General features: G+C 57.4%; 1 protein-coding gene across 2 annotated transcripts; it reads right to left on the bottom strand.

Moving 5' to 3' along the window:
* Positions 1–912: 912 nt before the first annotated feature.
* Positions 913–25,615, bottom strand: ATP6V0E1 (ATPase H+ transporting V0 subunit e1). 2 transcript variants are annotated; one of them, XM_004611482.2, is made up of 4 exons: positions 25,464–25,615; positions 20,835–20,882; positions 8,102–8,229; positions 1,248–1,385 (listed from the first exon to the last, which is right to left on the bottom strand). In XM_004611482.2, the coding sequence occupies exons 1-3, from the start codon at positions 25,565–25,567 to the stop codon at positions 8,136–8,138; spliced, it is 246 nt and encodes an 81-aa protein (XP_004611539.1). In that variant the 5' UTR covers positions 25,568–25,615; the 3' UTR covers positions 1,248–1,385; positions 8,102–8,135. The 2 variants fall into 2 exon arrangements, with proteins under 2 accessions (XP_054983148.1, XP_004611539.1); XM_055127173.1 differs by lacking the exon at positions 8,102–8,229 and having other exon boundaries at positions 913–1,385.
* Between the last annotated feature and the right edge of the window lie 905 nt (positions 25,616–26,520).

The raw sequence follows: 26,520 nt of genomic DNA, 5'->3' as shown, positions 1-26,520 counted from the left end.
GCCGCTCCGGGGAACCCAGTGTCAGACCCACAGCAAGGCAGCTGCCTCGCTGCCCGGGAAAGTCTCCTTGACCCCCCCGGGAGGGAGGGCAGGCCCCCTGGGGTTGAAAGTCTCCTCAACCCCAAAGGAGACACGACCCTGCGTGGAGGGACCAGGGCCACAGCCTTGCAGCAGGGCTCTTCCCACGGATGGTGCTTTTCCCGTACCCACAGAAAGGCCAGCAAAGCTGAAGGAGGGGGTCACAGGAGCCGTCTACGAGGACAACATGGCCTCTGCCCGCTCCCAAGCCCTGGGCTGGCTCCTCCTGGCCCCTACCACTGAGAGGGGCCAAGGGGCACATGAGGCACCAGACAAGCTGTGCTCAGTGGGGTGAGCACGTTTTCCAGTCCAGCCCAGACGCCATGAACGGCAGGCACGGGGGACGGTCCACCCGCTCTCCCCTCCGGGGTTTCACCGAGCCCCCAGATGCACTCCAAGGCCCTTTACAAGTCCTGTGCAGAGCTGCTAATGAGCAGACGGGCGGTGCAGACAGGCCGGTGGGGGCAGTGGCTTCACTCAAAACTCTCCTGGTGCCTGGGAAGAGCCGAGCAATGATTCCCAGGGTTGGGAAGAATAGAAACAACGTAACACCGGGGAATATCCGGGGTGCTGGGAATTGAACCCAGGTCAATCATGTGCCACCGTACTATCTCTCTAGCCCCATGAAGAAAGCATTATCCTGGGGGCCAGGAGCCCTGGCCACAGGGCTAGTGCGCAGGATTTGCACGTGAGAGCACCAGGTTCGACTGTGAGCACCAGAGTTTCCTGAGTATTACTGCTCCCCAAGTAAACCCCCCAAAAAGAAGACATTATCAAGAGATGGGACCATTGTGAAAATGAGCTTTGCAAATATACCAATGCCCGATTTCCATAGAAAGCAGAAAAATAAATTTATTCCAGAACATGGCAGACGTAAGAAATCTGACCTGAACAGTATACTTTGGTGTGTGAGTCTGTGGGGACAGACGCTCTCCGCTCCCAGTCACCCCCGGGACCCTTACTGCCCTGTAAGTTCCCAAGCGTGGCTGATTCTCGAGCAGGAGCTGGCAGAGGGCAGCTTCCAAGCCACAATCCCCAGGAGGGGGGAGGCGTTTCTCAGGAGCCCAGCACCTTCCATTCCAGAAGAGACATCACCAGCTCACGGAGGGCGGAGGGCGCACGGTCTCGGCGAAGTAGGCACATGTTGGTCAGAGAGTAAGAAGTAAGGCAACAGGGCAAACACTGCACCGGAGAGTGAGAGATCCACCTGGACGTGGCGCGCGTGTCGCAGGCAGCGGACGGCCGCAGCAGGCGAGTCGGGAAGGCGGTGTGGTGAGAGGCGAGTGGAGAGGAAACCTCTTCGGGTCCTGAAAGAATAAAGCCGCTGCAGTGACTGTCCCAGGAGGGCAAGCACCGGGCAGGAAACAGGCTACCAGAGTGGGCACCTCCCTGCACAACGCGGCAGGGAGCAGAGGGCGGCCCCAGCGACCTCTGCAAGGCCCCCACGGGGGAGACAGAAGAGCAGAGGAGGAAGAGGGAGACACACAGCCCGCCCGAACTCTAATGCGCTTTGGTTTCCAGAAATCTGTCCCTCTCTCTCGGCCTCCACCAGCGAGACGGCCATGTTCTCACAGGCCGAGCTCTGCCGAGCTCTGACTCCTCAAGGTCACGCTTACTCGCTCCCTTTCTTGCTACAGTGTAGGTGACAAAGCTTCGCGCTGCCACCAGCCTGACAGGGCTAGCAAACAGTTCAAGGCTCTTCACACACCAGCGGCTGCGCGGAAACCCTCTTCCTCCAGCCCAGAGCTCGGCGTCCATGTGCGAAAAGCCACACTGTCGCTCTTGGAAAGAAACCCCCGGTGGGGACACGACCCTGACACTCGCCACCTCGTCCAAAGGCACCTCCACATCAGGCTCCTCTGGGTTCAGGACAGGCCGCCACGCTGCCAAAGGTGCAGGACACGGGAGGGGACAGGCCCTAGTCGGCTCAGCCCCCGCTGGACAGAGGGTCGCGGCCTGGCGAGTCTGGAGGGAGGGGAGGGGTGGGCCTGCGTTCCCTCTCACGCGGAGCGGAGGAGTCCCTGAGGGGCCCGGGCCGGGGCAGCACAACTGGCGGGCGCGCAGGCCTCACCACTTGGCTCCCCTCCTGGGTCAGAGCCCTGCCCGCCGCTGGCTTCCCAGCTTCACACGAGCGGGCGAAGGCAGGAGCCGAGACATCTGGGGGAACTTCCAACATGGTGTGTTCCGGGAAGCCTTCCCTACTCTTTTATTTTTTTGAGGGGGGGTCACACCTGGCGATGCACAGGGGTCACTCCTGGCTCATGCACTCAGGAATCACTCCTGGCGGTGCTCAGGGGACCATATGGGATGCTGAGAATCGAACCCGGGTGGGCCACGTGCAAGGCAAATGCCCTACCCGCTGTACTATCACTCCAGCCCCGGAAGGTTTCATTTTTATCTTTATTTTTCATTTTAGATAAACACACAGTCATTTCTTCTTTTTATGGTTATACCCAGCATTGCACAGGGGTTACTCCTGGCTCATGCACTCAGGAATTACTCCTGGTGGTGCTCAGGGGACCATATGGGATGCTGGGAATCGAACCCGGGTCAGCTGCGCGCAAGGCAAACACCCTACCCGCTGTGCTATCGCTCCAGCCCCAGTCATTTCCTCTTACCCTCATGGGTAAGGCTGCCTTTACTGCGGGGGTTTTACTCCAAGAGACAGGGAAGCTAACTCTTGGTACCTTAGCGGACACCAACCTGAACACCAACCTCCAGGAGCCTGGGGGCATTTAGGGACATTAAATCTCTGTGAAACCAAGGTCAGGAGAGGAAATGCAAGACTAGCAAGTCGGACACCAGAAAAAATTGAGAGTGGGTGAGCAGATAGGAGAACAGAAAGAATGTTTGCAGATCTGTGGCTCCTAATCTGTTTTCTGAATCAGCATATGTTCTGGGTTGGTGAGAGGCAGGAAAAACGAACGAGGTCAAGAATGTGCAAATAGGGGCTGTAGCGATAGTACAGCAGTAGGACACGTGCCTTGCACAAGGCCGACCTCAGGTTTGATCCCCTGCACCCCATATGGGCCCCTGAGCACTGCCAGGAGTAATTCCTGAGTGCAGAGTCAGGAGCAGGCTCTGAGTACCACTGGGTGTGCCCCACCCCACAAAATAAGAGCAAAGATTAGTACAGGGCCCAATCCACAGGCCCAGGAGAGGAGTGAGGGGCAGGCTGCAGGAGCGGGCTAGGAAGAAGCAGAGCAGTGGACAGACCCGGCTCCTGGGCCTCTGGCACCCTGAGCAGGAGCACTGAGGAGTCCGTCACCTCAGGGAAATGCCAGAGCTGGGTCAGGGATCAGGTGCCCCAACGAAGGAGGCCGAAGGAGGCCAAGAGGCCCACGGATCCCCAGGGAGGAGGAAAGGGCCAGGAACGGGGCTGGAGCAAGAGCAGGGAGGCTGGCCGGGCACTCCCTGAGCACAGAGCCCGGAGTCACCCCCCCACCACCAACAGGCAGGAAAGCTGAAGGCGTGACACCAAAGGACAGGGAGAGCCAAGGCATCAGGGACCAGAAGGGAAACCAGTGCGATGGGAGAGGCAGGAGACGTCCTGCCCGCCAAATGCCCTGGCACCGCTCTCCACAAATGTGCTTCACGTTGGCGCTCAGCCCTCATGCCCCACCAGAAGCTGCAGGCTCCTGGAAATCCTCGGGAGCCAGAGGAAGTGCGCCAGGGCACAGCACAGCCCACCTTCCTCTCCGGCCCAGAGGGCAGGAGGATAAAAGCTCGGACCTCGGTGAACCCAGGGGACTACGAGGCCTGGGTCAGCCAACCCGCTCCCAGGGCCCTGCGGCCCGGCCACGCCACTCCACGGAGAGCCCAGAGCAGGGCGTGCACGCGGGGCAGCGACCTGGAGGCACCCGAGCAGGAGTGGCCGCCGAGGACGGTGGGCACGGAGAAGGTGCGAGCGCCGCTCGGAGGGTCCCGGAGCCGGGCTCAGCTCGCCATGCCCAGCACAGAAGCGGCTCAGAGCAACACAAGGAGCCAAGGGGCAGGTGGGTGACATGCCTTCGATGACTATCTTTTCTTCTCTTTGGCGGGCACACCCTGCTGTGCGCGGGAAGATCACTGCTGGCGGGGCTCTGCCGAGGGCACCTGGCCCGCTGGCCCATCCCTCAGAGCCCTCAGCTCAGCGTCACGGTCTCAACAGGAAACCGTCGGAGCTTTTCAGGACTGTTCAGCTGCCTTGGCCAAACACCACGCGTGGCTGCACTCCTGTTTTCCAAGGCTGGCTCTCACAGGAATCACACGCAGTCAAACACGCCAACAGGCAAACAGGGCTGGCACCCACAGCCCGTTATCCACAGTGCCGGACAAGTTCCTAAGGGCATCAGCTTGCTTGTTCGATTTTATCACCAAGGAAAGTGAAGCTGGACCTTGGGAGCTTGGCCCGCCCACTGCCGGCAGAGACGAGAGCTCTGTGTCCACCGCCTCCCGAGGCCTGGCGTGATGGTCCCACTGATATCCAGACCTCAGATAGGAACAAAGGGGACTTGATGTTCCCACTGAGGTCCTGCCTGGCTGCGTCCTCCTACGTGCTGGTATTTAGGGGCTCGTCTTTGTTTCCTGGATTTTGGGCCACATCCAGCAGTGCTCTGGGCTTACTCCTGGCTCTGTGCTCGGGGATCACTCTGGCAGGTGCAAGGGACTGAACCTAGCCCCACCGGTATTTTGCTTTTAAATGGAAAAAGTGAATCCTAAGGGCTTCAAGGCAGCCCAGTCAGTGCTGTGGACCCCAGTACCAACATTAGAAATCAGGTCAGCGGACATGTGAGACCAAAAATAATAACTCAAAAGAGGGACCAGAGCGATAGTAGGCTGGTTGGATGCTTGACTTACATGTGGCCGACCTGGGTTCGATCCCCGGAGCACCACAAGGAGTAATTCCTGAGTGCAGAGTCAGGAGTAACCCCTGAGCATCACCTGGTGTGACCCAAAGACTAAAAAACAGAAACACAAATGACTCAAAGAACCGGGACTGACCAGACCCACACTCCGCAGTTATGCAGGCCACAGGGCCCTCTTTCCTGTAAGGGAAGAAGCGAGACCACGGAGTCTGAAGAACGGAATCCTGGGGAGAGCGAAGCCTGAGGCCTGAGGTTCTCAGCACTAAGCCCTAACCACCATGCTTCTCTAGTTGGAAGGACAGAAAACAGAGCTTGATGGCTGAAACACACACACGCACCCACTACCCACGCCTGGATTCAAATGTGCATACCAGGTCCACTGACAGCAACAGGTCCTAAAGATCACCAGGTATGGCACTCCAAAAACCCCACAAACGCCCACAAATATAAAAGCATACATACATACATACATTAATGGCCTATCTGTGCAAAAGTAAAAGATTGGAAGAACAGACTTCTCTGACTATAACTTGCTTACAATTTTAACTTTGGAAATATGTCCTTTTACAAATAAATCAATAAATTACTCTAAACTGAACACAAACTAGAACAAATCTAATTATAGGTCAGTGATAGGTCAAACTGATGACCAGTAGAAGAAGCAATTACTTCCAGTGATGCTTCCTTTAAAGCAGTAAAGAAATTGGGGCTGGAGCGATAGCACAGCGGGTAGGGCGTTTGCCTTGCACGCGGCCGACCCGGGTTCGAATCCCAGCATCCCATATGGTCCCCTGAGCACCGCCAGGGGTGATTCCTGAGTGCAGAGCCAGGAGTGACCCCTGTGCATCGCCGGGTGTGACCCAAAAAGCAAAAAAAAAAAAAAAAAAAAAAAAGCAGTAAAGAAATAATCTGGGGCTGGAGTGATAGCACAGCGGGTAGGGCATTTGCCTTGCACGTGGCCAACCCGGGTTCGATTCCCAGCATCCCATATGGTCCCTTGAGCACTGCCGGGGTAATTTCTGAGTGCAGAGCCAGAAGTGACCCCTGTGCATTGCTGGGTGTGATCCAAAAAGAAAAAAAAAGATCTAATCTGCATTTAACATTTAAGAAACTCTCAGCTTGCAGTTTTATCGGTAACTTCTGAAGTTATTTTGTATGCACTGCAGGATGATTACAGCAAATAACTGAATCACTGTCTTTTGACTTGACTTTTGTGTTATCACTGGGTGTGTCCGTGCAGGGGATCTGTGTGTGTGCACACCCAGATTGCTTCAGGGCCCATGTGGTGCCAGGACTGAACCCAGGGTCTCCTGCACGCAAGGCATGTGCCTGCAGGCTGGCTTATTTGTCTCTCTCTGGTCCTCGGGTACCCCCAGTTGGTGCTCAGGGACCATATGGGGTGCTAGGAACTGAGCCCAGTCTGGCCGTGAGCAAGGCACACCCCTTACTCATTGTATCTCTCTGGCCCCTCTCATTGTGTCTTAATGGGCAAACCGCTCAGCAATGTTGGCAGGTGGGGGTACCAAATACTCAGCACCGGCTCAATGGTGTAAGGCCCTACACTGCGGTGCTGGGGGACACCAGGGTCACTCCGCCAGGGTCACAGTGCCAGAACAGCACTGAGGGCCCGGACCTCCCTGCGGCCACTCTGGGTTTCTTTTCCATTTCCATTTCCCTGGGAAAGAAATGCAGTGACCCGGGCAGACCAGTGACTGGGGCATCCTTTGTGGGAAACCGAAAAGCAGCTGAAGGAGCCACTGACTGCAGGTGTGAGATGGGGATCTCGAACGCGGCAGCCTGGGGTACGGGCTGTCTTCGCTAGAAAGGAGGGAAACAACCAACTACCAAAGAACGTGACCATAAAGGAAGAAACACAACTGCTCAAAACTGGAAAGGGAAAAAAGTCTCACTGGATTCCAAGAAGTAACTGGGGTACCAACAATTTTTTTTTTTTTTTGATATGAGGGGCAGCAGGAGGATCTATCACAGATGCCAGGGCGGAACCTTGGGGCGCCCACATGCAAAGAATAACCGTCTGCCCTTTGTACCAGAAACCAAGTGTTGAGAAGAGAACCACCACTCTGCTCCTCCCATGCTGTCCAGGCCAGCCTGCAAAATAAACCCAGAGGATGCAGGAAAAGTTATCTCTACAGAAACACCTTATTTGATCAAATGTAGAGATAGTGAGAAAAAAAAAACACATAAAAATCACCATTTGCAATTTCTACTGAACAGCTTAACTTAGGTTAAGCTCTTCAATGGACAACCTGAAAAGGTTGACAGGGGGCCGGAGTGACAATACAGCAGGGAGGGCATTTTCCTTGCACGCAGCCAACCTGGGTTCAGTCCCCGGCATCCCATATGGTCCCCCAAGCAATGCTGGGAGTAATTCCTGAGTGCAGAGCCAGGAGTAACCCCTGAGCAACACCGGGTGTGACTCAAAAAAACAAAACAAACAAATAAATCATTTTTTTAAAAAAGGCTGACAGGAAGACAATTTGAACTGGGGGAGGAAGGCTGTGCTATGTGGAACCAATTTCTCCAAGTACCGCCAGAGGGGCTGGAGAGACAGTAAAGTGGGCAGGAAGCTTGCCCTGCATTAGGCGGCCCAGGTCAAATCCCCGTCAGACCATATGACAGACCCCCAACAAGCTCACAGGCAGCACTCCTGAGTGTGGAGCCAGGAGCAAGCCCTGAGCACCACCAGGTATGCAGAAACAACTTAAGAAAACAAACAAAAAACCCGCACCACTGGACAGGGCGGTGGGAGGATCCTGACCGTGAGTGTCAAGGCTGAGGTGACAGGAATCCAAGAAGTCTTGCAAAAGAGCTGAACCAGAATTTCACTCAAGGAAGGGGACCGTCCTTGAGAGTCCCTAACACCTGGCCATTGGGACACCTTTCCAGGACACCATCACTCCTTTACTGCGCACCATCAGAAGCACACCCGACCGTTTCCCAGAAGCACCCACTGTTCTCGATCCCACACACCCAGCAGTGCCCCGGCTCTCCCGCCACTCGCGGGTTGCCAATCACGTACTGAGGAGAGTACGGGAAAGCGTTCTCCCAGTGGCAGCGCCAGCGCACAATGGGACACCCCCTCTGACAAAGCTAATGCCCAGGGCTGCAACAGCCACGTGACCCTGACCGACGTGAAAGGCGATGAGTATAGTCACCTCAAGTCTGAGCACTGGAGGGCGGGTCATCTTCTCATGGCCAGTGATACTTGAGATACCAGATGGTTTCATTTTTCAACTGGGGTCCAAAGAGAGGGTTGAGCTGGGCGAGAATCGCAATCAGCCAGCTAAACAGAAAACGGGGGAGGAGAAAACGGAGAAATGGGGTTAGATCCTGACCACCTCGATGAGGAGGAACAATCAGTGCTTCAGTAAAACTGAGATCTACTCTGCTTACCGCAAACCTTCCATACACGGAAGGTTCACAGAATTCAATGATCCAAGGGCCCGAGAGAAGATACAGGGTTAAGGCACTGGCCTGGCTCCATCCTGAGCACTGGGAGCAACTCCCGAGCAACGCCAGGAGTGACTCGCCTGCCCGGCCCCAGGCCTCACTGTGCTAGCAGGAGCAGGAGCCCGTCCTGACACAATGCGGTGACCTGGCTAGAGCGGTGAGGCTTCGCACATCGCCGCCTTCTCCTGGTCCTCACTCCCTCTCCCAGGCTTCCCGGACTCTGGGTCCCTCTGCCCGGCCCCCCTTAATGTCCTCACTCCACGCAGGCCTCAGGAAGGCGGCTGCTGGTTACCCAGTCTCCACACGCTGACTCACAGCCTTGAACAGCCACGGCTAAGACTCTGCTCACCAACCCCCAGTCGGCCTCCCCCCTCGATAGCACCCCTGAACTCGGACCCATTTCTGGCACCCCTGTGGAGCTGACCCGAATGAGTCTTCAGCTCCCCAGCTCACTTCAGAACCGCGACAAGCCTGCATTACAGGCGCCGATGGGGGGAGTAAGACGCTTACACAGGGCCGCGGAGTCAGAAGTGGAAAAAAGTACACAACTCTGTCTTTTAGAAAGTTCCCAGATTGCTCACAAATATACCCAGTAAAGTCTGAAAATCAGAGAACTATCAGAGAACATACAGAAGGCCAGAGAGCAAGCTGTGTGGCACTGACGTCACTCCGTGTCTGACTTACTGAGCCAATACTTGATGAGCTCTGCGAGGGTCCAGCTGCCGGAGCACGAAGGGAAACATCACGCCTGGACAAGCGGACGCAATCACAGCGAGGCAGGGGTGGTGAGAGCCAGGAAGGAGGGGAGGCCATGCGGGCATGACCAGGGGTGGCCCGAGACTTAGGCCACTGGCTCCGCTCCCTCAGTCCCTGCTCAGAGCACTCGCACTGGGTCACTGGACACGGTCCTGGGCACCTGAGTGTGGCCTAAACAAGCACCCCACGCACGGGTCAGAATCTCCCTCCTTGCGGGGAGAGCGGGGGGGGGGGGGAAAACAGCTTCCCTCGGCTGACCGGTGCAAGGGAAAGGGGTGCTGGACCCGGCAGCGCCTGCAGGGGAGGCAGCCAAGGACCCACACGCCGTCCCAGGACTGGGTCTCACCAGCCGCTCCCATCCACTCTGCTCACCCCTGGCTACACAATCAACCAACCAGCTCTGGGCCTCCAGAGCAGCGTGGCTGCGCCCTCCCCACCCTCCCCCGGGCCCCGCAGGTGGACTGTGACAGGAAACGTGACACCTGAGGAAACCAGGCCAACCAGACACCTCCAAGCCCTCTGGCCTCAGAAACGACAGTGGACTCGGGTGAGATGCACACAGCAAGCTGCCACGGCTCATCTCAGCGGTCGCTGGGGCCTGCAGGGAGACTGTGCCCGTGCGGCTCACGGGGCCTCGGCTCAGCCGTGGAAAATTCCACAGAGCCAGCACCTCCCCCAGCACAGCCGCTGCAAAGCGGGCGGCCGGCCTTGCGGAAGACGCAGAGCTCGGGAAAAGCTACGGAGACCCGACTGCTGGCTGCCCCCTCCTCCCCCCAAATCACGCAGGGCGCAGTAACCCCCTCCCCCCAGCTGATGAGTGTGGGCGAACCCGGCCGCCTGGCAGCGCACCCCTCCCCGGCCCGCAGCCCCCCTTCACACTGGTCTTTCTCTCCCTTCTCACGTCAGGGTGCTGAGGAAATGAAGAAGGGCCCGGCATTTGCCTAAAGTCACAACTGTCACTCGGTGACCAGAGGTCCCGAGTCACGGCTCAGGATACTGTGTGGCCCTCTGCAACCTCCCCCGGGTCAGCAGTGCACGGTGCAGCCTGAGTGGTCCATCTCCGGGGTCGGGGAGGGTCGACCCGGGAGCAAGGACCAAGGCCACTGAACTGGCTCAGCTTGGTTTCAGGACCTTCTCTGAATTCTGTTCTACATAGTACGCTTAAGATTTCACATCAAACCAAGCAGCAAGAAAAAAGCAAAGAAAAAAAAAAAGAGAGAGAGAAAAAAAAAAAAACACAGTTGCGAAAAAAACTTCCTTGGGAAACAGCCCAGGCCAGCTCGCTTGAAATTTCAGAGGAATTTCCCCCCATCACCAGCTGAGCTCTGGTCTGCCCTTCTGACGGAAAATTTCCCTTCAAAATGGGTAAACTCGGTACAGCGCCGGAGGAGACGGGACAAGACAAAAAAAACATTTGGAATTGATGGCAGTGGGTGGAGGGAGGGAGCAGACTCCATCCACCCTATTACTCATGTGTCCGGGGAGCGAGGACTGAGTGTGCCGCTAGATCTGCCCGCGTGTCACCCTCCGCCCTGGGCGCAGGGAGGCGCAGAGCCAGCAGGAGAACAGCGCTGGAAAGGGGGCCCGGGCAAGCCACGAGGGGCTCCCCCTCAGCACCACCACAGACCCCTGCACGCTCTGTCCAAGGCAGGCCTGAGACACGGGCGGCGGGGGCGCGGGGTACAGCCCCCCCCCCGGAGCTTCCTCCATTCCAGAGGCTTCCTGGCCACCAGCAGCAGCTCCTGGTTATGCAAATGCCTCAAGCAGGCCGCAGCCAGAGCACAGCGTGCACTTGCCTTGCATGCGGCTGGCCTGGGTTCAACCCCCAGCACCCCCTGTGGTCCCTGCAGCACTAGGAGTGATTCCTGAGCACCAGAAGTGACCCCTGAGCATCGCCAGGTGTGGCCCCAAAACACCCCAAAACAAAACAAGTCAAAGAAAAAGGAAAATGAGAAAAAGTGCCTCCGGGTGGCAAAGGCTCCCGGCGTCTCAGCCTCTCTCCGACGGGCCAGGCCCTTCTGCCTCGCGGCCGACCAGGACAGGCGTGGGGGAGGCCCGGGGTGGCAGTCAGCAGCCAGCGAGCTCGGCATCTCTGTGCCAGTGCCAGAACAAAGGTGTCCTGCAAGGGAGTGCCTTAAGGGACAGCAGAGACACAGCGGGGGCACAGGTCCCCCCCCCCCCGCGACAATCTCCGACACCCCCCACCCCGTCTCAATCCAAAGGCCCCAAATTTGGACGCACCCTCCGAGGAAACCGAGAGAGCCACCAGAGGAACGGGCTATGCATGGTAGCGGGCAGAGCTGCCCCGGACACCCCCGTGACCCCTCAGCCCCTCGGCTCGGCGGTGACTCGGGACCTACTCACCTCCCCAAGGACTTCCCCACAGCTGAGGCACAGCCCTCACCGCCCGCTCGGGGGAAGTCAGGACTCAGACACCCCCAGATCCCTGTCCCTGGGAGCACAGCCCTTGGAAGCTGGGAGAGTCTGCCACTCGTCTGGGGGCCAAAGGGAGAGGCGCCACCGCGCCGTGACTCGGCTGCAGTGCGTCCAGGCAGGCGGGGCTGGCGCTGAGGCCATGTGCAGGGCGGCCTGGCTCACTCTGCAGCTCGCTCATTCTTCCTCTGTTATGGGGGGCAGTGGGGGGGCTGGGTACCACACACACCTGGCAGTGCTCACTACTTACTCCTGTTCCTACGCTGGCAGAGACGGGGAACCCCAGGGGGTGCCAGGGGTCGAGTCACACGCAAGGCAGTGCCCTGCCCGCTGGGCCATTTCTCCGCCTGTCTCTCTGTCACAGACCACCAGGCCTCTCTGCTCGAAGGAGCTGAGTGGACACTGCCGGCACGGGCAGGGGGCACTCGGCGCATTCCGTGCCGGCGCACGCCCAGAAGTTACCTCTTTGCAGCCCTCCGCTCTGAAGGGGCCCACCCTGCCCGCCCAGCGGCTGCGGCTTGCGAACTTCTCTGCTTCCCAATGGGCCAAGCCCACCGTCTCCAAGGTGACACTTCCAACCCGTCCCCACCTTGGGGACACTGCCCCCAACCTACGGCTCACGGGGCGTTTTCTCCCTGAGTCACTGCAATGGAGAAGGTCACGAGGCCAGGCTTGCTCCTCACCCGACAGTGCGGACCGGCCTGGTCGGTCCACGCAGCCTGGAGGGGAGGCGGGACACAACGAGTCTCTGCTGCGGGCCTCAGAGGGCGGCCAGGGGTCCCCAGCCGCCAAGCCTCGGCCCTTCCCTGCAGCGGCTTGCCAGGGCACTCTGCAGCAACACTGGCGCCCCAGCTCCAAGGACCCTCCCCTCTGTTCTCGCACTTTCTGCACCAGGGCTGTCAGCTCAAAGCACTGTCGGGAAGGAAACACCTTTTCCTGCAGCAGAAGCTGGAGCAGACCAGGTCCCTGGAGGCCTGCTGCACACGGCCGCCAGAGCCCAAGGTCTGGGGGGGCGGGGGGCTTGGGGCTGGAGCACACAGGGGGGCTCAGGGTTAAACCAGGCCTGGCCGCAGCAGCCGGCGCCTCACTCCTGTACTCGCTCCTTACGGCAGCAGAAGGATCTCAGGGGGTCCGGGGAGTGGCAGGGGAAAGCCCTTCTCAGGACAGGAAACAAGAGCGTCTAGCAGAGGATACGAACAGGCTACACTGTTACCGTCCAGGCCTCCAGGGCATGAACTAGTCTGAGTGTGAGCCGGTGGGGTTGGGGGGAGGGGGCAGTCTGTCCGTCCTGGGTGCTCAGGGGGCTCAGGGGGCCGTACGTGCTGCCAGGTCAGACTTCTCCAAGGCGAGTGCGGGGGGGGGGGGGGGGGGGGGGGGGGGGGGCGGGGGGGGCTGCAGTATCTCCGCAGTTCCCTGGCCCACCAGGCCCAGGAAACCTTAGCAAAACCCAGGACCTACGAAAGGTAGAGCCTGACAGAGGTTACACACGCCAAACAGACACACCCCCTCCCCCAGCCCCTGGACAAGGGTAAAGGTCACAGGCTGAGAGCAGCAGCAGGCAGGGGAGATGCACAGCCACGGAGAAGCGCCCTGGTGTGGCTGCCGCCCGGCTTCCTGCCACAGGCCTAACGGAAGCACAGACCAAGAACTTCCTGCCGAGCTGGCAAGGACGGCAGGCACCCGGCAGGCACAGCCCTGCCAGAGCCACCGTCACGCCAGGACATGGAAGGCAAAGGCAGGAAATCACAGGAACACAGCGAGGACCACGACCCCAGCAAGAGGCGACAGCAGAAGGCACTGGGGCAGCCCAGACCCACGAGCACGGGGTCTTACCAAGCAAGCGGGCGCCTGGAGACGGAGTCCAGGGAAGCGAGACTCAAGGACTCAAAGCTGACAGTGTGGGCATAACGGCGGGAAATCAACAGGTATGACTATGTCCTGGCCAGAGCAGAGGGCAGGGCTCTCGCCCTGCACACAGCCCGCCCAGGTTCAATCCCCATCGTCCCCAGAGTCCACCAGGAGTGACACCTGAGCACAGAGCCAGGAGTTAGCCCGTGGCAACACTGGGTGTGACCCAAAAACAAACGAAACGAAACAGAGGAGCAGACTGGCGGGGTCAGACCCACTTGGGTCCTGCCGCAGGAGGAAGGTGAGTGACGCTGAACTCCTTAAGGAAACCACCACAGACGACAGGAGCGACGGGCCAACACAAGCCCCACACTCTGGGAAAGTGCCGCTGGCGGCTCCCAGCGTCTCGAGGCAGGGATGGCAGAGGGGAAGGGGCCTGACATCACGCCGCCCCTCACAGCACCCAAGGGCCCTGTCGGGCGCAAGCGTGCAGTGAGTACAAGCGGCAGCAACCAGACCAGCTGAGGCCCCACCAATGAGCTTCAGGCCGCGCGAATCCAACTGGGGGTGCTGCTAAGGATGCCACTCGTCCAAATTCCCCGGGACCCCCAGACCATGTGCCAAGAAAGGTGAAAGACAGCAGAAGGCCCCAGCAGACTGGAGGGTCAGAGCAGAGGTTTCAGCTGCTACCCACGGGGGGGGGGGGGGGGGCGGCACGGGAAAGGCACCCCTGGTTCCAGCGCCTGGTCAACACTGCAGATCCCCCTGCAGTCCCAGGGAGCTGGACCTTCCCGGAGAACTCAGCACTGCCCAAGGGGAAAGGGAGCTAATCTCCACAGGTAAAAGCAACCCTCGCAGGTTTCAACTGACCGGTAGCCGCTGTTCACTGCGGCAAGTGTGACCCCTCAGAGAAGAAGGGGAAATCCAGGGTCTTGACGGGCCCATTCCAGGCCCAGATGGAATGCAACTCCGCTACGGAAGGGATGAAACCGCCATCTGCTGTGACGCGGGCGGAGCTGGAGAGAACCACCTGAGTGAAAGGTCCGGAGGGGCAGACACACAGGAGCGCCCTCATATGCAGGGCAAAAGGAATCGGAGGAACTGACAAATGTCCAAAGGCAACAGACACGGAGAACTGGCCTGTAATAGGAAGCGCGTCACTGCAGGGGGAGTAGAGGCACGGGATGGTGGTGACAGGGAGCGTGGGGGGCTGGAAGGCTTTATGCCTGAAACCCTGCCACTGTCACGGTGCTTAGAATAAAATCAAGACATCTTAAAAGAAGAAATAAGGGAGAAAACTTAGGGGTGAGGAAAACAAAGAGTCCCACATAGGTGTAACTGGAGAGAGAATCCAGCAGAAAAAATACCAAGCACAAGCTGTGATTTCTCTCAGTACTGACAGAAAACAAACATACGGACCCCAACAGTTCAGCAAATCCCAACTGGAAAGAAAACCACACACCAAGGTCCACACACCAAGGTTTTGTGGAAAAGCACAAAGCAAGAAAATCTTGATAAGATCCTGAAGGAAAAGAAGGCAGGAAGAGCAAGATGGCAACAAGCAGAGAAACAAACCACAGCGATAAAGAGGCAGGAAGCAGCGGATTAGCTAATTAGCTACAACATGTAGCGTCCTGGAGGCAAGCCAGGCCTAAGCGGGAAGGGCGGGAGGTGTTCCCACTTCACGAGCAGATGCAGTCGGGCCATCGCTGTTTTCCAGGCCCCATGCCACCATATTAATCTTGCCGGGGTGCATAGGTTGGGCCTCACGCATGCCCAGGCACGCGCCCTACCATTTGAGCCAATCAAGATACTCACACAGAACTTTCCAGACTTCGGAGAGTGAGACAGACATCCCACCCGCGTAGCCCTGTCCCAAAGGAGCGTCAACTCGAGAGGGAAAGATGATAAATAACTACCAGCTAAGGAGGTTTAAAAAAAACAAACAAACCGCAAAATCCTGTGGCCATGGAAGGAGTAACTGGAGCGTCAAATCTGTTTAAAAGTTCCGTGATGCTGGAGCAGCGGTGGAGTGACAGTGCAGTGAGTGAGGGGCTGGTCTCGAGTGCAGCAGGCCCGGATTTGATCCCCGACTGCAGAGCCAGGAGTAAACCCTGAGCACTGTAGGTGTTGGTCCAAAAATAAAAACCAAATGAAAACAAAAGGCAGCCCTCAAAGCCGACTTACTCAAAAGCTGAGCCTGAGTAGGATTCACTCTCTAGAGAGGACTGTCAGCGTGTAGGAAATGGAGAACAAAGAACAGCTCAAACAACAGCAAAGATGTGCAGTGAATAAAGACTAGATTCTGGAAAACTATGGGGCAAAGAACGCAGCATTTTCCCCTAGTGAAACTATGCAAGGAAAACCAATGGAGAGATGAAATCTTAAAACACACCAACTGCAATATAAATTCAATGGCCCATTTGGGGTGGGGGGGAGTGGGGCTGGGGCGGGGCGGGGGTGGGGTGGGGAGGGAGAGAGGGAGGAAGGGAGGGAGAAAGAGAAAGATGTTGTGCATAGCATAATTTCCGAGCACCAAGCCCTCAGCACTGCTAGGTGTGGACCCAAAACCAAAAAATAAAACAACAAATGCAATGAACTTCAACTGTGCCCTTCCAAACTACAAAAACCAAGTGACAATCAAAGACATTGAAGGGGCTGCAGCATACTACAGCAGGCAGGATGGTGACTCAAACACGGCTCACCCAGGTTCAATCCCCGGCACCCCATATGGTTTCTGGAGCCTCACCGGGATGATCCCTGGGTGCAGAGCCAGGAGTAATGCCTGAGCACCACTGGGTGTGGCCCCAAAACAAAATGTAAATATGACAGGTTATTTGCTGAAACAAAGAACTGACTTTTTTTTTTTTAATCCCCCCCTTTTTGCTTTTTGGGTCACACCCGGCGATGCACAGGGGTTACTTCTGGAAGTGCTCAAGGGGGCCATACGAGATGCTGGGAATCGAACCCGGTCGGTCACGTGCAAGGCAAACCCCCTACCCGCTGTGCTATAGCTCCAGCCCCAGGACTGAACTTTTTCTAACGGGATGGTTTGGTGGGGCTGGGGGATTGTGTGAGGGTAAAGCTGGTCATGAGTGGGCAACTTCTGAAGGCTGGGTAGCCAGCAAATTAATTTACTATTGGGGGGGCCATATCTGGCGATGCTCTGGGGATCACCTGGGATGCCACGGGCTGAAGCCAGGTCAGTCGCCAGCAAGGCAAGCTGCTGTGCTCTCTGCATGACTCCCAGTGGTGCTCAGGGACAACAGGACCAAACTCGGCCAGTCAGCGCAAGGCCTTACCCCCTGTACCACCTTCCGGGCCCAACACAGATTTGGAGAGCACTAGGGTCCCGGCACTGCGCACGGAGCAGAGAATGGACGGAAAGACCCCCAGCCTGGCCTTGCTCGGGGGAGACATGCACAGCACCATCAGTGCCAAATACTTCCCTTCACCGTCCCCCAGGCCTCTGCTCTGGGACCCCAATGCAGCCCATGCCCCGCGACCTGCGTGCCTGTGGGAAGGGGACTGTGCCCCTCCTGTCCAGGGCTCACAGAGGCCCAGCAGTCCAGCTTCCTTGGTCAGCCTGGGCACTGGACGCAGCCCCCCTGGCTAGAGGGGACTGCATGGTGGGCTTCGGCAGGCAGCACGGGCCCCTCAGTGCTCAGATGCTCTTCAGGTTATGGCCGGATTGGGGCTTCCTTCCTCTGGTGGTCTGGAGGACCCTACAGGGTCTGGGTACTGAACCCAGGTCGGCCGTGGACATGTAAGTCGAGCGCCCTCCCCACTTTATCACAGCTCTGGATTTTGTACTGGGATTTAAACTTTCTGGTTGGGGACTCTTTACACCTGCCATGTTCTCTCTGTGAAAAACAGAGGGGCCGGAGAGACAGCACAGCAGGGAGCATGCTTGCCTTGTATGTGGCAGACCCAGGCTCAATCCCTGGCACCTCATATGGTCCCCCAAGCCCGCCAGCAGTGATCGTTGGACACAGAGATAGAAGTAAGCTGGGGAAGGTGGGAGGTTGTGGGGGAAATAGGGACATAGGGACGGGGACACACACGGACACACACACACACACACACACACACACACACACACACACACACACGCAATTCTGATTCACTGAAAAACACCACACAACCACCTTACAACATAAACAAACCAAAGAGCATCCCATGTCAAAGAACCAAGCCTTCTGTACCTGCCAGTACCTTCTTCCCCTATCACCTGTCTGGGAAGATTAGAACTAGCCCGCTGCTAAGAGTAGGCTGCATTTTCCAAGCAGCAGTGGAATTTTTATAACATTCGGCTTCTCACTGACCCTGAAGATGGGAGTAGTGTGACTCTGAAGAGGCTGTAACATAATCAATGGATCTCAGACTCAGAGAAAGTATGGAACAGTAACTGATAAGGATGCAAGCTTAAGGAACAAAAGGGATCTTGTGCCTCAGAGAGAGACCCAGCGGGCTAGCATTCAGGCTGCCTTGGAACAAACAATGAACAGAACTGGTTCTACTGGCAGAGGTCCTGATTTACTCAAGCTCAAACAAGTTCCGAGTTCCGCCCTACCCTGCCCCACGGAGTCAAATCTGAAACCAGCACAAACTGGAAAGAGAAAAATACTGCCCCAAACAGAAAGCTACTTAAGCGTCCATGAATGTACTTCAAAACAAGCCTTTGTTTTCGAAAGCCAAAGTCCTTGGGTATATCTATTTTAAAAAATATTTTCTGGCTTGCAATGTGAGAGGATGTGAGTTGGACCCCCTGCATTACATGGCTCCATGGAGCTGCTGGGAGCAGCCAGATGTCCCCCCCAAACCCCCACTGCACACCACCACACACACACACACACACACACACACACACACACACACACACACAAGTTCAAGAAAATATACTTGGGGCTGGAGCAATAGCACAGCGGATAGGGCATTTGCCTTGCATGCGGCCGACCGAGGTTCTATTCCCAGCATCCCATATGGTCCCCTGAGCACCGTCAGGGGTAATTCCTGAGTGCAGAGCCAGGAGTGACCCGGGTGTGACCCAAAAAGGGGTCCGAGTTGCACACAGTGGCTAAAGATGCTCTGCGGGGCTGAGGATGTAGCTCAAAGAGTAGTTTTGCATGCATGAGGCCCTGGCACTAGTTAATAAAAAGGGCCAGATGACATAGTGTCAAAGAACAGAAAAGTAATTTCATGAAAGTAACTTTATCCCAGATCATTCCACAGAATCGCCTCCAGGCCCCAAGAGCAACAGAATGACAAACTGAGTGAGCTCTCAAGAGTGAGGGCTCCTAGGTGAAAAGATTTCCAACCAACTGACCCCTCCCCGTCCCCTAGGGAGTTAAGAGCCTCGAGACCGAATGGAAAGATTCTGCCTTTGCCTTAAGTAAAGCACGGCCACAGTTTTGCATGAATGAGGCCCTGGGTTCAGTCCCCTACACCGAAAATCAAATGACAGAAAGAGCACAACCACACAAAACAGTTTTTAAAAAAATCTCATCTTGGTTAAATCTCAGGCCTTCCCCTAAGCAATGCTGTTCTCTTTTCATAAGCTCCCCCTGCATGCCAACACCCTTCGTGCAGCTGGGACGGTCAAAGGGCTCCAAGGCCTTTCATCACAGAACCCCTTCCGAGCCCCCCAAGGCAGAGTGTGTGGCAGGACCTCCCATACATGGCGGAGGGGCTGGTGCTTGCGCCTCCTTCCTGAGACAGGAGCGCACTCTCCGCCTCAGAACTGAGCACACGGCCCTCCCTCAGTGCCAGGTGAGGTCCACACCACGCTGGGTAGCCTGGAGAACCCCAACTCCTCTGGTCAGAGAGAACAAATGCGACACACAGCCCCCCAAACTAGCACCTATCTGCACGTCACGGCGGCCACCCTGTCAGCTGCGCTGTGATTGGGCTCTTGAGGCTTTGGCTGGCATGGCTCAGTTACAGTTCCTGCGGGGGACCCTCCCGAGCATTTCACCAGGCGGGCCAGTTTAATGATTTGGACCCAGTGATGTGATACTGCTTGGCCCGGGGTCACCCCAACAGTGCTCGGGAGTCGGCTGCCTCCACAGCCCTGTGTGCGGGCTGCACTGCCACAGGAGCCTGAGGTGGCCCCGACCGCCAAACTTCAGAGCTCTAAGTCAGGGCAGGATTTTAATCGGTGGCAACAACTAGAATGGACACAAATGTCTGTGAAGTAGCTTGGGAAGAGCCTGGGGTGTGGCCGGCAGGAAAGCCCAGGCCTTGCATGCGTGAGGTGCTAGGTCCAATTCCCAGCACCACAAAAAAGAGAAAGAAAAGCTGCAAAGCCCACACATCCCAGAAATTCAGTCACCGGGAAGCACTAAGGCCCTTCTGCCCAGGATCGGAATCGCAGCCTCCTACCTCACCTGGGCACTAAATGACGGCTTGGTCTACACCAAAACTGTCCCGGCAAGGGAGCCTAGAGAAGTGACAAAGCTCTGAAAGAAAGGAGAATCGGGGCTGTATCGATAGCACAGCGGGCAGGGCGCAGGGCGTTTGCCTTGCAACAAGTTAACCCCTGTGCATTGCCAAAAAAAAAAAAAAAAGGAGAATCACTGCTTCAGAGCCTAAAAGGGGGGCTGTAGCAATAGTGCAGGGGCAGGGCACTGGCCTTGTGCACAGAGAACCCAGGTTCAATCCCTGGCACCCCAGAAGGTTTGTGAGCACTGCCAGAAAAACCCTGAGCACTGCCAGTGTGGCCCTCAAACAAAACAAAACAAAACAAAAGAATAAGAAGAGTATCCAAGTGGGGCTGGAGCGATAGCACAGCGGGTAGGGCGTTTGCCTTGCACGCGGCCGACCCGAGTTTGAATCCCAGCATCCCATATGGTCCCCTGAGCACCGCCAGGAGTAATTCCTGAGTGCAGAGCCAGGAGTAACCCCTGTGCATCGCCAGGTGTGACCCAAAAAGCAAAAAAAAAAAAAAAAGAAGAAGAAGAGTATCCAAGTAATCCGATGGCGGTATCCAGCTAATCCTAAACTTTAAGTCTGAGCCCAGTAAATCATACTTGCACTGCCATCTGCACAGTTCTCAGGCAAACTCATGGGCCACGGGAAGAATACGCTTTTACAGATCTCGGGCCACGGTTTCTGGGTTCCGAGAGAGGGACAGGTGCCAGGGAAAACAAGGTGTAACATTTCACAGCAGTCATTCACCAGTGATGCCATTTTCTCTTTTTCTTTCAGTTCTGGACCACACCCAGCTGGGCTCAAGGGACCCTATGTCGTGCCAAGGATCCAACCTGGGTCAGCCCCGTGCAAGGCAAGCACTTCACCTGCTCTATCCTGTAGACCCCGAAGGTAATTTTCAGGCACATGCATTACAAACCCAGCCCCTTCACTTGAGCGGTAAAGAAGCGCAAGTACTTGAGACATACTTACAAGAGGTAGCAGCACACCGAACAGGTCACCAGCATGGTGATGATGACCCTGAAAGAAAAACCAGAGCGTCAGACCAACCAGCGAACCCACAGCCTGGAAGAGTGGACTGGATCTGACCCGCCCCTTGGAGACCACGACCGCCTGGGATGAACATGGCACAAGTTTATGGCACCAAGCATTGTACTTAAAAGGATCTTATTTAAACGGATCCTACCTGGTGCCACAGCTCAGCCCACAGAACTGAACACGAAGGACTTACAGACAACTGGGTGTGACACCCGGAATCACCGGCTCCTCTACTGCTGGTATTTTCTGCACTAAAATAACCCGACTTATTTCTTAAACTTTGGGCCACACTGGCTATGCTGAGGGCTCACTCTGGACAGGCCTGGGCTAGGGGACACCACATGCGGTGCCGCCCTCCCCTCTGCACTCTCCCTCCGGCCTCAGCAGCCCTGAATGTCCGAAGACTCAAGATCCCGCTAGTGCTCTCCTGCCCACGGCGCCACCCCCGCAGGGAAGCGTCCACTCTGCCCTCCGCTCGGCTCGAGCTCCGAGGTCCTCACTGCACTCACAAGACCCTTCTCCCAAAGGCCCGTCTCCCACGTCACTAACAGAGAAGCTCCGCCATTTCCGTGCTCCTGCCCACCCCTGCCCTACCCGCCAGCTCCCGGGAGCAGGAACCCACTGCGGCCACAGCCCTGGCCCACGTGCCATCTGGCTGTCTCCCTCGGAAGCCTCTCGCCTGCGTGGATTCCTTCCCTTAACATCCCCAGCACCCCAATTTATCAGGTTTCCTCGCTGCTGGCAAATTCAACACTTCCTTCCTCCCCTTTTTATTCTAATCTCACCCATCTTGGATTCCTCTTATTGATGAATCCCACTGCATTATTCTGGGGCCATTCAGAGTACAGCGCAGAGGGCGCTTGCCCTGCACATGGCCAACCCGGGTTCCATACCCGGCACCCTGAATGGTTTCCCAAGCCCTGCCAGGACCGATCCCTGAGCCCAGAGCCAGGAGTAAGCCCTGAGCACTGCCAGGTGTGGCCCAAAACAAAAACATTGCATTGTTCTATAGCTGAATTACTTTTCAATGTCCCCCAAATCATTTCCAGTCGTTTCCAACAGAAAGGGGAGCGGTCTCTCCACACGCCCCCAAACTAAGCAGGAGTACTTCCAGGAGGCAAGCACTGGCGCACCTGCTCACTACTCCTGGCGGGACTGCGTGGAACGTGGTTTGCCGCAAGCATGCGCCTCACTATGCTCCGGCCTCTCTGTGCGCCTTCGTAGCACTGGGGCGCGTCCCTGGGCACCCCGTACTACCATGCGCCTAACCCGCCCACGCACTGGAGACCCGAACGTGTGGCACTTGTCTGACTGTCCCCATCAGGATGGCTCTCAGTCTGACCTACTCACAGATGGTTTTTTTTAAAACAGGGATGAACCCCAGGTGGCTGCATGCAAGGCAAGCACTTTACCCGCTATACTATTCCTCTAGTCCCTCAGGAAATTCTTATTTATGATTTTTTCTTTTTTTTGCTTTTTGGGTCACACCCAGCGATGCTCAGGGGTTACTCCTGGCATTGCACTCAGGAATTGCTCCTGGCAGTGCTTGGGGGACCATATGGGATGCCAGGGATCGAACCCAGGTTGGCCGCGTGCAAGGCAAACGCCCTACCCGCTGTGCTATCGCTCCGGCCCCTTATTTATGATTTTTTAAAATTTATTTTTATTAATGAATCACCGTGAGGATGACCTATCACAGATTCCCGCTTTTCCTTTTTCTTTTTTTAGATTTTGGGCCAAACGTGGCAATGTCCTGGGCTTACTCCCAGCTTTGTGCTCAGGGGCCACTCCAGGCACGGCTCAGTGGACTAGCGACATGCAGCCTGGGGACTGAAGCAGGGGGACTGAGCGGGCCCAGCACAGGGTCGCCCCAGGCCAGAGTTCTCCCCTCATCCCATCTGCCTCATCAAGCGCTTAAGCCTCCCGAGAAGCCCATTTCCTCACTGAGGGGCTCGGTCTCTCGCCCTCGGCGGGACTTCTTCCTCAATGCAGCTTTCTGCTGTCCCGAGCCATACCCACGGTGCTCTGGGGCTGCTGCTCCTGGCACATTGCTCCGAGAAGCACACAGTAGCTCAAAGCAGACCCCCACATGCAGAGCAAGCCCACCAGCCCTTGGAGCTCTGGCCCTGCCTCCACGTAGTGTCACAGAGGCACACTGAGGGGCACTCGGGGACACCGGAGTCACTGTGTGCTCTGGGGAGGGAACTCAGGGCCTGGTGCGTGAGCCCTCGGAGCCACAGAGCAGTCTCTTCCCTCCAGCCTGCTGGGGACAGACCTAACCCGGCGGTGCGGGCTCCTGTGCGCCACGTGCCATCAGTCCTCTGAGGCACCCCCCACGCCCTGCAAATCATTTGGGGTGGGGGAAGGAAAGAGCCTCGGAACACACTGGGTATGGCACAGACCCCCAGCCCCCAATAAAGAAAAAGTTTTGCAGTCTTTCAGGAGATGGGGAACTAGCACTAATTCTACACTGCTGTTTCCGTTTCATGGTGAAGAAATGGAAGCGTGGAAAAGCTGGCTGACTCGTCAAGGTCACAGGTCTCCCGTCAGCGGGAGCAGTTTCTCAGTGACACACAACACCTTCCGGGAGAGGCCTTTCCTTTCAAGCCCCAACCCTGCTCAGTCCCGCCGAGAGCAGGACACACGAGGCCTGGCGGAGACGGGAAGGAGACGGGGCGACCTATACTGGAATCCTATGCTGGCAGGAGGGCGAGAAAGGGAGCACACAGCACACAGGAAGGAGGGGGTGCATGTGCTGTGCACTCGGGAAAAACCGAGTTCCGTCTCTGGCACCACCAGGAGAGGTGGACCCCTCCGGGCACGGAGAGGAAGGCTACTCAGCACCGCTGGGTGTGGTCCAGGGAAAAAGGAGACACAGTCCCTGCAACCAGCAGGTTACTAAACGCTCCTCCCAGTATACAGATCCTCAAAGCAGACCACAGCTCATGAAACTGTTGAAAATAAAAACACGGCAAATTCCACGGCTGGTGACTCCAATAGCACAAACAAGTTCAAAAACTGTTGAAAATGTAAACAAAGCAAACAACTCCATGCCTGGTAACTCCAGCAGCAGAAACAAGTCCAAGAAAGCAAATTTGGCTAAAGCAGATGCTTTGAATTTCAGAATTCTGACACTTGCAGGGAGCCTTACTGGTTTTTCTTTTCTTTTTGGTTTTTGCGGTCATACCCCACAGGGCTGGAACTGAGGGCCCCAGCCCCATTATTCTTTTGTTTTGTTTCTGTTTGGGGGCCACATCCGGCTGCATTCAGGGTGCCCTTCTTCTGGCTCTGTGGCCTCGAGGAGCACCCCTATGGAGCTCAGGGGACCCTCTGCCCAGTGCTGGGGATCAAAGCTGGTTCAGCCAGGTGGAAGGCACGTGCCTTACCTGTGGTGCTATCTCTCTGGGCCCAGTTCTTTTCCTTATTTCTGATTCATTTCAAAAAACTTTTTTTGGAAGGGGCCACACCCGATAGTGCTCAAGGCCTACTCCTGGCGCTATGCTGGGATGCCTGCAGGTGGGCTCCGGGGATCACAGGAAAGCCAGGTGCCAAATCCGGGCTGGTGGCCTGTAAGGCAAGTGGCCTCCCTGCTGTACCATCTGATAGTGCTCAAGGCCTACTCCTGGCGCTATGCTGGGATCCCTGCAGGTGGGCTCCGGGGATCACAGGAAAGCCAGGTGCCAAATCCGGGCTGGTGGCCTGTAAGGCAAGTGCCCTCCCTGCTGTACCATCGCTCTCCACAGCTCCAGCCCCTGCCCCACTCCATTCTCTTTCAACAAATTATGATTTACTTTTAAGTGAGATTAAAAAAAAAAGTCTAGGGTGATAGCATAGCGGGGAGGGTCTTTGTCTTGCAGCCGGCAAGCTGGGCTCCCCCCCAGCATCCCTGTGCCTAGCCAGAAGTAATGCAGAGCTGGGAGTGCCACTGAGCACTTTCCTGAGTGCAGCGCCCAGAGTAACCCGGAGCATCGCTGGGGGTGACCCAAAAAGCAAAAACAAAAACAAAAAACGTCTAGAATAGGCCTCTCCCAGACACAAAAAGGGATCAGGTCACAGACTGAGCACCTTCTCCCCTCTGGCCAAGGCACGGGAGAGCAGCCGACCGCCCCGCAGCTACTGACCCAATAAAGGGTGTTTCTGACCCCCTGTGACCTCACCGCACGTGACCTTGCGCCCAAGCCACTGCATCTCCTCGCGCCCCGCGGGGTCCCAGGGAAGCGGGCCCGGCTCCCGCGGGGCTTAAGGGGCCAGGGGTGACCCCCGAGGCCGGGCCGGGCTCCCGCGGGGCTAAGGGGCCGGGGCGACCCCCGAAGCCGGGTCGGGCTTCCGAGAGATTAGGGGGCCGGGGGCGACCCCCGAGGCCGTGCGGGGCTCCCGAGGGGCTAAGAGGCCGGGGCGACCCCCGAGGCCGGGCCGGGCTCCCGCGGAGCTAGGGGACCGGGGCAACCCCCGAAGCCGGGTCGAGCTTCCGAGGGATTAGGGGGCCGGGGGCGACCCCCGAGGCCGGGCCGGGCCCCCGCGGGGCCGCAGCGCGCGGCCTCCCCGCCGCCCCGGCGCACTTACCCCCGGTTCGGGCCCTTGGGGATGAACCAGGGCACCAAGAGGCCGACGAAGCCCCAGAACACCGTCATCACGATGAGCGGCACCGTGAGCCCACTGTACGCCATCGCCAGGTCCCACCGGAAGTGTCGGCGCCCGCGCGTGACCCCGCGCACGCGCAGGCCCGCCCGCGCCCACGTGACCCGCGCCAGGCCCCGCCCCCGGGAGGGCTGGCCCGGCGCACCCCGGCCGGCCGCGAGCGGGTGGGCCCGGGACCCTCCCGGGGGCCCCCCGCCCCGCTCCCAACGCTAAGCGGCGTGCGCAGCGAATCCCTCCGCCGGAACGTGGCCCTTCCAGGGAGGGTCGCGGCTCTCGACTGTGCCTTCGCCGGGCTAAGAACTTCAGGTGCCCGAAAGGGGCCCAGATACCTAACCGCGGCCCGTGGGGGGATCCGAATTATTGCCCTCACTTCGCATCTGAAGAAACTGAGCACCAGGGAAGGTCACTTGCCTTGCATGGGGTCAGCCTGGGCTCCGTCCCTGGCAGCCTGCAGGGTTCCCCTCTGAGCGCCTGGGGGTGTGCCCCCCTCCATTAGAAAGTCACCGGGTAGGAAACGTAGCAGCACTCAACTAATGAAAGCACGCCCCCCACCCACCCACCCCACTCCACCCTTTCCTTCCCACGCACTGCCCAGCGCCCACACTACTGCCCTACTTTCCGTTTATCCCGCACTTTGTGTTCTGGGGTCACAGACACCAATTAGACCTCAGCCCCAGGGGTCCAGGGGGCTGAGGTCCTCGGTGCTGTGTCAAGGCAGAGACAACACCCAGTGGGGTCTTTGGGGCCACAGGACCCAGTAGGTCCTGGGCCAAACCTTGACAAAGGACCAGAATTAACCAGAATGGGAAGAGGAAACAGGTTTAGCAGTTGCCAAGCTGTCACATGTTAATGACAACACAGCTGTCACATGTTAATGACAGGACGCACCAGCCCTGGGTTGGGACAGCACAGCCTACGCCCAGCTCTCCCTTGAAGCTCCCAGGCAGGAAAACGGCAACTTCAGACACGCTTCACCAGCTTT

Source organism: Sorex araneus, chromosome 2, assembly GCF_027595985.1.
Source record: "Sorex araneus isolate mSorAra2 chromosome 2, mSorAra2.pri, whole genome shotgun sequence".
NCBI lineage: Eukaryota > Metazoa > Chordata > Mammalia > Eulipotyphla > Soricidae > Sorex > Sorex araneus.
This window is presented reverse-complemented; position numbering and strand designations above follow the sequence as displayed.

Coding starts and splice junctions, on each gene's coding strand:
- ATP6V0E1 (XM_055127173.1), bottom strand. CDS start 25,567: ATGGCGTACAGTGGGCTCACGGTGCCGCTCATCGTGATGACGGTGTTC. Junction 20,883..25,463: donor CCCAAGGGCCCGAACCGGGG/GTAAGTGCGCCG, acceptor TTTTTCTTTCAG/GGTCATCATCACCATGCTGG. Junction 1,386..20,834: donor TCGGTGTGCTGCTACCTCTT/GTAAGTATGTCT, acceptor TTATTCTTTCAG/GACCCGAAGAGGTTTCCTCT.